At 35.5% G+C, this 15,163-nt stretch overlaps 1 protein-coding gene across 1 annotated transcript in view; it reads left to right on the top strand.

Annotated features, from left to right (window-relative positions):
* CEP128 (centrosomal protein 128) overlaps positions 1 to 15,163 on the top strand; it is a 424,502-nt gene that overhangs the window by 366,655 nt on the left and 42,684 nt on the right. Inside the window, exon 21 of the mRNA XM_060166154.1 lies at positions 3,099 to 3,122. Within this exon, the coding sequence (XP_060022137.1) occupies positions 3,099 to 3,122 (24 nt within the window). The remainder of the gene's footprint in view (positions 1 to 3,098; positions 3,123 to 15,163) is intronic.

Consider the following 15,163-nt stretch of genomic DNA (forward strand, 5'->3'; position numbering starts at 1 on the left):
CATTGCCTCACTATTTACAATAGCCAGGACATGGAAGCAACCTAAGTGTCCATCGACAGATGAATGGATAAAGATGTGGCACATATATACAATAGAATATTACTCAGCCATAAAAAGAGTTATTTGTAGTGAAGTGGATGGACCTAGAGTCTGTCATACAGAGTGAAGTAACTCAGAAAGAGAAAGCAAATACCGTATGCTAACACATATATATGGAATCTAAAAAAACAAAAAAAAGAAGGTTCTGAAGAATGTAGGGGCAGGACAGGAATAAAGACGCAGACATAGAGAATGGACTAGAGGACATGGGGAGGGGGAAGGGTAAGCTGGGACGAAGTGAGAGAGTGGCATGGACATATATACACTACCAAACGTAAAATAGATAGCTAGTGGGAAGCAGCCGCATAGCACAGGGAGATCAGCTGGGTGCTTTGTGACCACCTAGAGGGTGGGATAGGGAGGGTGGAAGGGAGATGCAAGAGGGAGGGATATGGGGATATATGTATACAGATAGCTGATTCACTTTGTTATACAGCAGAAACTAACACACCATTGTAAAGCAATTATACTCCAATAAAGATGTTAAAAAAAAGCAAGTTAATAAGTTCATAAAGATTAGGAGTAGTTTGTTTTTATTTATGGCCTACAATTAAGGCCAACAAAACTGCAGTTTAGACAGAGCTCACTAATTGGCAACAATGACGGGTATCCTATTAGCTGTTGTTGATTGGCAAACTGAATTATTTAAATTCAGACTAATGAATTGAATTTCTTGTTTCCCTAATTTTCTCACTTTCTTAACATATATATTTTTCATTGAAAGCTATCTCAGTACCATTTTGGAATGGAGTAGATTATAGACAGACATAAGTAAATTGTATTGAAATAGATTATTGATCTTTATATTTTAACGAAATTGAGATTTTTTGACCATTTGCGTTTTAGCCTTATAGACTAGGGTTATGTTTCAGTCAGCTGGGACTGCTATAACAAATTATTGTAGCCTGGGTGGCTTAAACAGCAAACATTTATTTCTCACGGTTCTGGAGGCTGGCAAGTCCAAGGTCGAGGTGCTGGCAGATTCGGTTCTTGGTAAGGGACCTCTTCCTGGCTTGTAGATGGCCATCTTCTCCTTATTCCCTTACCTGGCAGAGAGCAGAAAGAGAGGCAAGCATTCTTGTGTCTCTTCTTATCAGGGCACTAATCCCATGAAGGCTCGATCCTCATGACCTGGTTACCTCCCAAAGGCCACATCTCCTAATGCCATCACATTAGGGATTGGGGTTTTAATGCATGAATTCTGAGTACACAAACATGTAATCCATGACAGTGCGTATTTTAAAATCCTGTAACAAATATTTAAGTAAAATGAAGACAGTAATACATAAATTATATCAGTTTATCTTTACCAAACAGTGAGCTATGAATTAAAATGGAATTTAATTCAGTTGTACTATTTTGGCATCATATGATATCACGGATTTCAAACCAGCTGTATGTATGCTTTTAAAATATGCTAATTCTAAATAATATGAGCCCCATAGGTACATGGTGTGGGGAAAACTTAAGGCCCAAATAGTGGCTGTAAATATTTTCAGCCTTCCAAGATGGTTCATATAAATGCGATACTTCCCAAAGACTGTCTAATGAGGTTCTGTTCAGTCTGCAAGTGATGATAACACTTTGCTGAATGATTTTGTCCCAGATGCACTGTGAATAAGATGCCTGGTAAGAACAGATCAAAGCCCCGTTGAGGCATTATATGCATGTATTACGAGCTACTCAAATGTGACAGTACACAAGTCACCAATAAAATAGCAGTTATTTTATGAAAATTATGGGGGTAAGGGTGAGGTTCTCTCAAGTATGCCAACAAAATGTAATTAAACAGATTATATTGCTAAAAGGAATCTGCTTTGGGCTGATTTTGCATAATATATTCATTTAGCTTGTGCCCACATAGCCAAATATTTAAAGAGGCAGAAATGTTCAACCCAGTTTCGCAGTCTGAGGGTTGAAGGCTGGGTTGCAGAAGTCCTCAAAGGCAAGGCCTCTGTGTGTTAGGTGAAGCTGGGAGAATGCAGGGGAGAGCCAAGTTTATGCTCCTAAGTGTCATGGGTCTCTGTCAGTCTCTGTACGGTCACAGAGATCTGAGCTGAATGGCCCTCTGCACCATTTTCCTTCCTTTCCCTCTTAGCGCAAACAATTTAATTTTTAAAAATCCAGATTTTATATATCTCCTCCAACTACTTAAAATGAAAGAATAGAAAGAAAAGTGGCCTTGACCCTCGTAAAAAGGATGGCTTTGCACTTCCTTGAATTTTCAGTCTCCTCTCTCTCAAGTCAGCTTTTTTTTTTTTTTTTTGGTAAAAACTTTTAGTATGTAGCTGTTAGCTCTGGGAAGAGTTGAGAACACAACTGTTGGATTGAGAATGAAACCATTCTTAATCATTTAGCTTTTAAAGTGATATTATCACTGACTCTTTTTAAAAACAGTATTTCTATGAAACCTTCTAAGATATTGTAGGTAATGAAGACCTTTCTGGGTTCAGGATTGGCTGCATGTGACATATCTTTCTCATTTACTTTTCCTGACTTGTTTCAATTAACAGTGTACTTATTAATTTTAATTGGTGAAGTCATTCTTATGTCTGAACTTTACTTCCTGTGAGAGCATACTTTGTGCTGTATACCTAATTGAGAGCTGGTATATGTGCTAAATTCCTTTTTTAAATCACTACTATTGTCTAGTGGTTCATATATTCAGATCTAATAGTTATATTTCACTAAATAGATAAATAATTTTACCAATGCAAAAGTGATAAAATCTATTCCACTTAGTAACTATGTTTGAATTTATGGTATTTACTATTAAATTAAACCTTGTAGTCCTCCTAACACTAGTTGAGATGAGAAAAGTGATTCTTTTATGACTATTTTTCTATTGGAGAGATTATCCTGAGTAGGAGTTTTCATTTTTTACATTTTTTAAATGTTATTGTTCATAGAGGATAAATAGAAAATCTAAAAATTAAGTAAACTTGAAATGATTTTTTATAGCTTTGTTTTAATAATTATGTATTATGCTTTATTTGCAGGACCGTGTACATGCGTTAGAAACGGTAAGTTGGGGCATTTTCTTTGTCCTTCTATCAGGATTACTGCTGTGTCCTGATGTGGATTTCAGAGCACTCCCCAAAGGAAGCAGTTCTGGAAAGCGTTTCTAAAACTATATCTAAGATTCAAAGGAGAAAGTAAGCTAAACTATACCAGAAAGATATGTAGATACAAACTTTTAAAATGAAAAAAAAAAAAAAGAATTAAGAAAAAAATTGTGTGTGTTTAAGTGGTCACTGCTCTCTCAAGACAGGTGATGCACTAATTTATGGAAGACATAATTAGCTTAAATGTAATTATGCTTATTTGTTTCTGTATTTCCCAATCACTAAAAGGACTAGTTGATAAGAAACTGAGATTAGGTTGCTATTTATACTTTGAAGGGCAGTCAACATTTTTTATTTTTTTACAATATCCAAATAATGATAAAAGCTGGTTAGCCTTTTTTTCAATAATCTTACTTGCAGGAATCTGATGTTAGGAAATCATTTTTTTAAGTGCAAATATATAAAGATTACGTGCTTGCAATATTTATTGGAAAATGATATACATTTTTATAGAAAAAAAGGGGAGATGACTTATTGTTCGGCAATAAAGTTATGGTTAGATAAAGTGTGAAATTTCCACCCAGCATGACACAAAGATTTTGGAAAAGGTTTATTATATAATCTTAAATGGAAACAAATTCAAGATATAAAATTACGTGTACTTTAATGATAACATATGATGATAGGTGTATAAAAAAAGAAGCAAGCAAATCTTATAACAGCGACTTGTTAGACAAGAATTAGGGCTGTGATATCATTCCTTTCTCTGTTCCTCAAGTTTTAAAAAACATGGTTAGATTACTTTATAAATAAACATTTTTATAATAAAAACCACATGAATTGAAAGAATGGTAAAATAAATTATGGTACCACCTAACGATGAAATATTATTCAGCCATTAAAAGTCATATTTTCAAAAAGAAAATATTGACATGCTATTATATACAGGGGGAGATATTTAAAGCTATATGGAGAGTATGATGCAAATATTGAATATGCATATTTTGTGTTTAAAACTTTTGAAAACACACAAAATATTGAGTGACTTGGGTCTAGTGGTGATTTTTTTTTAATGTTTTTAATGAGCAGGTGAAAAATAAGAAACTTTTAAACAATAAGGCTAATTAAGAATAAAATATTTATATTTTGAGTGTGAGGAAAGGAAAGATGCTAATTGAGAGTATTTTAGTCCTGTGTAAGCAAGTGATTTTGATCGACAGTGTGCAGACCCTAGCTGGGAAATAATCTATTCCTTAGATTTAACCAGGCCATTGGGAAAGTACACTGACTTTCTTGGTTTCAGCATGATGACATCGTAAGTGAATAAAATGTTTAGTGTTCCTCCACATATATTTTACTTATCCTTAGAAAGTGTCTTGCCAACAGTATTTGGCTTGTAAATTAAATGCTCTTTTTAAAAGTATGAACCAAAACAGAAATGTTGAGTTTGAGGACCTGGGTTCAGTACACAAAATGCCACTTCAACATTTAGTAAATCGCTTGTTTCTTGATTCCTTCGTCTGTAAAAGTGAATATAATTAAACGTATTTTATCACACTGTTGTGAGAATTAAGAAAGAAAATATATGTGAAAATATTTAGGACCAGACAAGTGTTAGGTTATCGTTATCATTACGTGATTGCTTATTTTTTCTTATTTAATCATTTTGATTATACTAGTATGTCATGTGAAGCTGAAAATTATCAATAACAACAAGAAGCCTATAACTTTTATTAGTATTTGTTGGTCTTTTTTATTCACATAATCTCTTTACTAACATAGTACTATGGTATAAAATCTTAAATGCCTTATTCTAAGGGTTCCGCTAAGAATAAAGGTAAAAAATAAAAAATCATCATCAGAAAAATAAAACTGGTTAAATGAACTAGGTTTTTTACAGTGGCAGTTTTCTCAAGATGGTTTTAATTTGAAATAATTATCATAAGTAAAACCTCGGTAATAATGAATGAAAAATGAAAATGCTCAGTAATAATGTTAATGCTCAAATGTTATGAAATCCTTTGACTTCATATGGCATTATAAAGAGTGGATTTAATATACTTGGTAGACTGTTCAGCTGGTAAAGTATTTTATAGTTCATAAAATCAAATATGCTGGAAGCAGTCTCAAGACCATTTATTAGTCTCTCACAACTTAGCACTTAAACCGTAGAAAAATGTTGGTGGTCTCTCATTTGGTTTAGGTGGTATTAAGGTATGTAAGGCTTTGAATGTAGGATACGTGTCCTGGTGATACAGATCTGCAAAATTTGAAATTTCATTATTCCATTAGGAGTATTTACAATAGATTAATTTTAAAGGTTTAGTAGTTATAATACCTGAAAATAAGAAGGTCTTTTTTGTCATAACGAGCAACTTGATTTGGCTTGTCACCAATTATCTATATGCTCAGGTCGCAGTTGTGTCTGTTTCCCTTTTCTTTCTCAATACTTCCCTCTCCTTCTTCACTAGCAGGTAAGCTTCTTGGAATAGAAATTACATTTTATTTACAAATGCACCCCCAGGGCCTGCAAAACATTTCTAACATATAGTTGACAATCAATAAACATTTGTAAAATCAAAGAATGAATGTTGAACTGAATGTATATAATCCTCACATAGACTATTCTTAGGAATATAGGTATACACAGTACTGACAGTTGAGGGAAAAAAGTACCCAGAAGCATATCAATTTATTCTTTTTTCCCTAGCCTTTCTGATCAGTGTTACACTTTATTTGGTGTTTCACAGAAGCTTCCATTATCTTCATTAAAGTTTAGTGTGACTTCTCCTAGGAAGGAACCACCTTCAGCCAAAACATAGTAGGTTGATTCCCCAAATAAAGCTAAGTGATTACCTGAAAAAAATCTTGGTTGGAAGGATCCTTTTTAGGATCCTTTTTAGATTCCACATATAAGTGATAACAGAGTATTTGTCTGTGGAATCTAAAAAGTAAAACAAAGGTATAAAACAAAACAGAAGAGAAACAGACTCACAGATACAGAGAACAAACTAGTGGTTACCAGCTTGCAAGCATCCTTCCTACATATACTGGGGACTCAGAGTGGATATTTATTGGGCACTAAGGTACTAGGTAGACAGTGAAGAGGAGAAAAGGAAAAGGAATTGTGATCAGTTCTCTCAAGGAGCTTGCACGTTAATTGAGGAGAGAAGTTGCTTACATATAAATGAATTAATGATGTAAGATAAATATGCACTGTCTACAACATGTGAATGAAACAGTGCATTTTGTAGAAGGCATTACAAAGAAACAATAATTGTAAAATAAATTAACATCATTGCAGTCTAGGTTCGTCATGGAAAAGCATGGCTTTTGTAGTTTGAGGACATGATGGAGGAGATTAGTTTCCTCTCTGAAATGGGAAGAATCAGTAGTGTCAGGTAGAAAGAGCCAGAGAAGACATTCTATATTGGGGATGTAATAAAAGTTTAAAGGCAATAATGAAAAAAGAGTTAGCTAGGGCTTCCCTGGTGGCGCAGTGGTTGAGAGTCCACCTGCCGATGCAGGGGACACGGGTTCGTGCCCCAGTCCAGGAAGATCCCACATACCGCGGAGCGGCTGGGCCCATGAGCCATGGCCGCTGAGCCTGCGCGTCCGGAGCCTGTGCTCCGCAACGGGAGAGGCCACAACAGTGAGAGGCCCGCGTACTGCAAAAAAAAAAAAAAAAGAAAAAAGAAAAAAGAGTTAGCTAAAAGGATATTTAAAAAAAAAATTTTAAGGCAAAATCATGAAATCATGACTCTCATACAAATATAAAATGAACTCATGACAAATGAGTTTAACTCATTAATTAATCAGAGAATGAGCAAGATGTTACAACTGACTTAAAGGAACATTCAAAGAGCAATAGAGTACTGAAGTGAATTTAGAATAGAGGCAAAACTGGCTTCTTCCATAGTGGAGGAAGGAAATCAATTGAACCTCCCCAGACAAAATTTATTTCATGTCTATGTACAAGAATCATTTGCATAGCGATCAGTCATCTATAACTCACAGAGTTATAAATAGCTCCAAGACAGTGACTGATACAGAGATCCTGTAGAATCAAAAAACCCAGAAGCGTCCGCGAGGCAAAAACTAGTTTTTCACTGAAAATACCCAGTAAGTTTTTGTTCCATTTCAAAGGCTTTCACATCTTTTTTTTTTTTTTTTTTAATAGCCTCATTGTCTGTAAAACTTTGAGAGAGTAATAGACACTTCGGGGTTTTGAAATACAAACCAAGGAGTTTAGATTTTATCTTTTATATCAGGGATACAAGTGGGTTTCTTCCTGAGTGCCAGTTCCTACTGGTCAGTACTGGCTATTGAAACATTCTTTTGGGAAGGATTCTGGGCTGCTCTTTTGGAGAGCACTGCTGTGATTGCTTTGCATTCTCTGTTGTGTCCATTACGAGGTTGGGAGGTGAAAGGCGGTAGCATGGCTATTTAGCCAATAAGTAGTCATTAATGGTTTTCAGTCAGGGGTTGTGGCGTGGTGAATGTGGTGTGCAGGAGTACAGCTGGAGTGGTGGTGTGCAACCACCACTACACTGGAGTGGAGTGGTGAGAGCCTGCAAGCAGGAAGAGGGAAAGCGCATGCGGAGGTAATACAACTTTAGGACTGTGCTAGGAAAATTAGGAATTGGGACAGTTTGGTGCCAGAAAGGCAGGGTTAGAGTGATTACCCTTGTTTATAGAAAGGCACTAGTGAACTTAGTAAGTGGGAGGTCAAGGGAGAAGAGGAGATATAGGCAGTACAATAAGAAGTCAGGGTCATTTTAGGAAATGAAAGGGAAGGGAAGGCTGTTCAGCTTGGAGATACAAATTCTGTTTGTCATATCGCACTTCAGACCTGTCTTTATTTTCATTTCCATAAATGCCATGATAATTTAGATTCTCAATACCTTTGTATTAGTTAGAGTTAGCATGACCTCAGTTAAGAGAAATCCAAAAAGAATTATGGGTTAAGTCAGATAGAAATTAGTTTCACTCTCGTTTAACAATCCAAATATATGGTGTCCATGGCAGGTATGGTGTCAGAAACCCAGGCTTCTTTTGTTGTTTTGCTCTACCATCTTCAATATACTGCTTCTGCCTCCTGATCTATGATGCCTGTTCCACTCCAGCCCTTAGATTAATATTGTAAATAGACAAAAGAAAGAAAGGGAGAGCATGTATGTAACTTGCCTTTAGTGAAAACTAGAATTTGCACATATCATTTCTGTTCATTTCCGTGGACCGGAATTTAGTGACATGATTATAACTAGCTTTAAGATTCAAAAAGAACGAAATAAGCTATAGACTTTTGGAAATTTCAAAGTAAACTTCTAAACAACTCACAGGTCAATAAATAAAAGAAAGGACATGCCCAACTCATTAGGAATTGGCATAACCTTTGAGACAAAACCAGACGGAATGTATAAATAAGGGAAATTAAGGAACTTCTCACATATTAACATGGATACAAAAATATTATACACAAATATTAGCAAAATAAATCCTGGAAGGTATAAAAAGGAAAATTACTCATGAACACTGACAAATTACCAATTCATCAATTAATTGAGTTTATTCCAGGAATTGAGTTGGTTTAAAATTAAAAACTCAGTCAGTGTAATTCACCATAGTGACAGATTGAGGAGAAATAAATTTAATAAGGTCATCCCAATAGATGAATAAGAAGATTTATTCCTATTATATCATTATCATCCTCATAAACCTTTTAGAAAACTAAGAATAGAAGAGAACTTCCTTAATCTGATAAAGGTCATGTGAAAAAAAATCTCTGGCAAACCTCACCTTAGCATTTTGAAAGTCCCTCTTTAAGACCAGGAATAAGCAAAGGATGCCCCATTCTACAGTTTCTGTTAGACACTGTGTTGGTGGTATTAACCAGAGCAGTAAAACTATCATTATTTGAAAGTAATATTATTGTTTGTATAAAAAGCTCTAGGAATTCATAGTTAAATTATGAAAAATAGTTTAACAAGTTTGATAGAAACCAGTATTTGAAAGTCCCTTTTCCTTCTAACTCCAGCAACAATCGCTGAGAAAATGTTATTAAAGTTACTATATCAATACAAAAGTAACAAAGAATACAAAGTATACAGGAAAATATCTGACAAAAACATTCAAGCCTTTGGGCTTCCCTGGTGGCGCAGTGGTTGAGAGTCCGCCTGCCGATGCAGGGGACACAGGTTCGTGCCCCGGTCCAGGAGGATCCCACATGCCGCGGAGCAGCTGGGCCCGTGAGCCATGGCTGCTGAGCCTGCGCGTCCGGAGCCTGTGCTCCGCAACGGGAGAGGCCACAACAGTGAGAGGCCCGTGTACCGCAAAAAAAAAAAAAATTCAAGCCTTTATAGAGAAGACACTCTGGAATAGTCAAGATACTTCTGAAGAAGAGGAAGTGGGGAGAGTTTTCCTAACATACATATAACCTTATTAAAGCTATTGAAATTAAGATAGTGTAGTCTTGACACAGGAATATATAAATAGGTTCATGTAATCAAATAGAGAATCCAGAAACAAATATGTGTACATAGAAACTTGATGTCTGACATACCTGGCATCACATATCAGAGGAGTAAGGATGGACTTTTTAATAGATGGTATGAAAAAAATGAAATTGAACCCCTATCTCAGATGCAAAAGTGGGTGAAAGCCTAAATGTGAATGATGAAACCATAAGGCTTTAAAACGAAGTATAGTTTAGTATCATCATGACCTTGGGACTTTGGAGGATTTCTAGGGGTGAGGGGAGGGGCACTGAAAACATAGGTCATAAAGGAAATGACTGATTTGACCACATCAAAATTAAGAACTTCCATAAATCAAAAGACAACATAAAAAGAATGAAAAGAAAAGCCACACTTGGAACACATTTGTAGCAGAAGATATAACTGACTAGCAGTTTGTATCCAAATCAGTTTGTATCCAAATCTTATTGCCAACAAAGCAATTAGAAAAAGATAAACAATGCAGATTAAAAAAAAAGAAAAAGGATAAAAGGCATAAGCAGGCATTTCAGTTGAAGAAGAAACATGTAAGAATATATTCAGCTTCATTCATAATCAGGGAAATGATGACTAAAACCACAAAAATTGTCATTTTCTTTATGTATATGTTTTATGTACTCATTTGTATCTATGACACATTTTACCAAAAAGCAAAGGAAATTGAAACATGTTAGCAGCACTTTTTTTTTTTTTTAATTTTACAACGAAATGATTAATGCTGTCCCTGACAGTAAGGTTCAAAGAGAACTGGTGAGGTACAGCACAGTCTTCCCGTAGAGTACCTCCAAGAATACACAAAGATCTTCCAAGGGGCAGTCAAGACACAAGTAGGTTTAGGAGAATCCATTTTTATATCCTCAGCTACTACCTGCACGTTCTCTTAAAATAGCTCGGCTTGAAGAGGCCCTCTTACTTTTCATAATCAGCCCCCTCCCACTTTGCAGAAGAAAGGCTTCCTTCTCACCCATCCAGGGTCCCATGATGGCAAATTCCCCCAGGCACATCAGGGTGCCAAACAAGGGGCAGTTTATGATTTGGGTGCCTTCATGTCCTCCTTTAATCAGGTCACTAAGGTAAGGCTTCTTGTCCTTCTTAGTCATCCATATATTTTTGATAAGAACAAAGGGTTGTATTAGATATTTGGGGTGTTGAGAATGGGTTGTTCTGAAATCGACATGTATTGTTGATGGATGTTGAGGAGGAGTAAAGACAGTTTTATTTAATGACCTCACCTCTTCCACCACCTACTATAATCAGAGAATGTATAGCTCCAGAAAACAAAGCTAAGATGTGTTGGAAAGAAATCATTGAAAGCCGCAGTGTCTTATTTCATCCGGGTGACAAACTCTGGTCCGGCTCCATGCCTTATCTATTTATCTGTCTTAGAATTATGATTCAAAAGTGAGACGGTTGTCACGAGCACACATCAACACATTACATAGAATTGAAAAATGAAGTCAGACTTTTTTCTGCCAGAAAGTACTGCTGATTTGGCTGATTGGTTTGACAATGAGGACTGGCTTTGCCAGTCTGCAGCTCTAAGTTTTGGATGCAGATATATTTAATGCTGAGATAAAATAAATATATTAAAATTTCATACTGATAGAATGGTATTGAAATTGAGATTTTTATTTTTTGCATGTGTTAAGTTCAATGAAATATCTCTAAGTGAAAAAAGAACAGTTGTAGTCATTTAAGTCTTGGTGAGTAAAGCCTTTTGGGTTTACCTTCCAGAAATGGAAAGTGAATGACTTTAATAACTACATTACAATCCTTTGGCAAGTCAAGTGGTTTCTAATTCTTTGCTTTCAACAAAATTGAAAGAGGACCTAATCGAGCTGGTAGATCATTTAAATTAATTTTTGATGACAGATCACTGTGTAATCTTTGCTATAAAACTAGGAAGGCATTCAAGAAATTGAGTGACATTGTTATAACAAAACTAATTTTATTCTCACGTACTTATTTATGTGAACAAGACTTCTCAGTGAGTAAATCTATAGAAACAAAAAATAGAAATAGAAATGGAACGCTGTCTTATTGAAACAAAATTAGCATTTACCCATGGATACATGAGCTAATTGAGTACAGGAGAAGAGGAAGCTATATCCATCCCAGTAAGAGATATACATTTGGAAGCCTTGAGGTTTTTTGACATTTCACATTTAATTTTTTCTCAAAAATTTTAATATACCTAATATTAATTATATGATAATTCAATCCATAATAATGTTTAACACTTAGAGCATTATGGTCACAGAGAGTTTTAAAAATCAGTTCTTCTCTCTGTATATATATATACATTTTTGTTACAGAGAAGGATAAAGTATGATAGGATAACCAATAAATAGGCCTGCAAGCGTAAGTATATTATATATTAGGATAAAAGTCGGTGAGGGAAAACAGATTTGAAATAAATTCAAAGGGAAAAGGAATCATATAAAATCTGTCTTTTAAAGAGGATAGTATTTAGTTATTTTGGAAGTGGATAAATGGTGGTAACAAATTAATGAGATTTAAAGTTCACTGGATAAGTTTATATGAGTAATATAAAAGTTTTATTTGAAAATGACAATATTTACTACATTCCAGAATTTTCATCCTTTGCAACTACCTAAACTTATGATGAAAACATTCTGACAACTTAAAAATGTGTGTATGGAAGGGGGGAGAGTAAGGGAGATATACAGTTTAAAAATTATTTAGGGAGGATGTAATTAAAATTTTGAAAAGTGTTGACTGAGAGCAAATGTGTAACTGTGTAGTTGCAATTTGTCAGTGTTTAATCAACTTCTCAAACCAAAGTTACTTAAAACAATCTAAGCTTCCTGTATTTTTAGGATATACTTGCAGAGATAACATAATTTACAGGATAAATCCTAACCTGCAGCTATATGGAGAAAAACATGCACAAATTTGCCTATCTGAGAAAAATTACAAGACACAGGAAAACTGTTAGAAATATGATTTCTATTTTTAAAAAACTGCTAGAGGCTTAAGCACATCTCTAAAGGATTCATTCAGCTAATATTAGTGGTACCAGACTTGAAGTATGCATACCAGTTGACCTTCAAGATCTTGGTATCCACAAGTACAAGAGTATGCCAGTATGTCTCTGGAAATTACTAAGTGATGTTGCGTATTCTGATTTCACCTGTCTACTGTTAGACACTGATTGTTGGGGATTTACTTTCAATTTCCTTCCCTTCCCACTATGGATCTAACACTAATTGTGCTTCACCCTACTACGTGTGCAAGCCAGTCTACAGGCACATAAGTTGTTGAAGAAGGACCATTATTCTTTGTTAGGACACCAGAATCTGCTCTGGGGCAGTTAGGAGTATATGGACCCAGTAGTGTTAATGTATTTAACTAAAGTGTCCTGGTTTAGCTGAGGAAATAACTGACTTGAGTATGTAAATGTGGCCAAATAACAGTTAATTATCTGCAGTGCCTCTTCTAAGTATTTGTAAGAATCTTGAAGCTGGGTAAAACTTGCCTTTATCTCTTTATAAAGCCAGAACTTGCTGTTTCAAAACCAAAGATCAAGCCAGGTTCATTTTTGGTCTTGCCAAGGCTATAAGCCTCTCATTGAAGTTGCCTGAAAGGTTCAGTCAAATTGGCTTTACACCAAATAAAACGCAGTGTGCTCTGTACGGTTTTGACCCAGAATCAGGTGAATCTCAGCAGTTTTGGCTGAGCTGCATTGTAAAATTTTGGATTTGTTCGAACTTGACACTTCCTGGGAACCCATTCAAACTGAAACCGGAAAAAGGTTTTGCACAAACCCTGTCCTAGCCCGTTCTGCCAAGTTTCCCACTGCTCTAATGTTAGTCTACCTTCTGTATATTCGCATCGAGGGCAAACGGAAATATCCTCATGAATCTCTCATGAGGGATCTTGGTTGAAACAATCTAGACATTCTCCTTTCGCCACCTTGTCCCAAAATACAGAGTCTGTATTCTGTGTTAGTCAGTATTAAAATGTGTATATTTTCCAATAATGGGGTCATCTTCAAAGGGTTAAATTGCAAAAACATGACTGTGCTTATGTTAAAATGAAGAAAATGGTGCTGAAACCAGTGGGCTGTTTATACAGAGTTGCAACCTTGTGGCAAAAGGTGATGACCAATTTAAAAATGTAAGACTTCCTTCAGCCTGCAAAGATCGTTTCTCACAGCGCTGTCAGATTTTTCATAAATGCGGTGACATAGGGAAAGTATCATTGAGAAATTACATAATGAATGCAGCTTCACCAGCAGATGAATTTAGTATTATTGAACTCCTCAGTGTTTGGAGGTCAGTCTGACAGCTTCATAGTTGGTGCTGATAAGTAGTCAGACTGCCTAACTGCTTTGCTCGATGATGTGTTTTATAGTCCTGTTCCAAACACTATCAATAACAGTGCATTCTATGGGTAAGAAGCGCTTGTTTTGTATTGTGAAGATAATATGAGTGTATATATTACAAAACACTTTCTGAAGTATCTTTCTGAAAAATATAATACATATAAGAAATGCTTTCTGTTCTCTTTAAGAGTGCATATCTGGGTGAAATCTCAGAGTAATAATGTATTACATCTTTTTAAGATCCTAATCTAACTATAAAATGAAATATTGGTATTACACCCTTAACATATAGTTGGTGGGAGTAGTGTCTGTTACACACATTTTGAAGTAGCCTTTACATAGAAAGCTAATTTGGGAATTTTTCATTTTGTGCACCTAATTTTAACCAATTGCATACAGGTTTCAGCTGAAAATTATTATATGCCTAGTTTTAAATGATGGAAAGTGATATAGTACAACAGTATCTGATTTAGAGTCAGAAATGGTGGGTTCTGGTCATATCCTCCCCGATAACCAGGCACATGACTCTGGGCACGTTGTTTAACCTCTCTACATTTCAGTTTTTAAATTTTTTTTTTAATTGTGCTGGACTGGATCATATTTTAAAAGTCTTTTACTTAGTAGACTCTAGTCTAGGAGGAATTAAAAAAAATTATCTTCATTAAAAAATTTCCACCCTATGAATAGTTGCTTTCAAACAATTTACCCTGATTTAATCACGTAATTGTGTACAACAGATACTTGTTGAATCCCTGCCATATCTCGACAGTGTCCTCGGGCATATAGCAGATTGGGTCCCTGCTGCCGTGGATCTCACATTCTAGGTAATGTTACAAATGGAAGGACTCTTAGAGACCCTTGTCAAAACCCCTCACCCTATAAATAAGAAGTATGGAGGACAGAGGAATTTATGAATAGCCAAATATGGCAAATCAGGGGCTAGAATTCATTTGTCCTGATTAGTGGCTCCGTGTTCTTTCCATTCCACATACTCCACTTGTGAATGTTGAGAGTAATGAAGACATGAGTAAGGAATGCTTCATAAGTAAGTACCTAGTGAATGATACTAAGTGAAGAGGAAGACAATTAACAACAAGATCCCGTATTTACCTTGAGCAGGGCAAGAAGTAGAGTCA

This window comes from Lagenorhynchus albirostris, chromosome 1 (assembly GCF_949774975.1).
Source record: "Lagenorhynchus albirostris chromosome 1, mLagAlb1.1, whole genome shotgun sequence".
Taxonomy (NCBI): Eukaryota; Metazoa; Chordata; class Mammalia; order Artiodactyla; family Delphinidae; genus Lagenorhynchus; species Lagenorhynchus albirostris.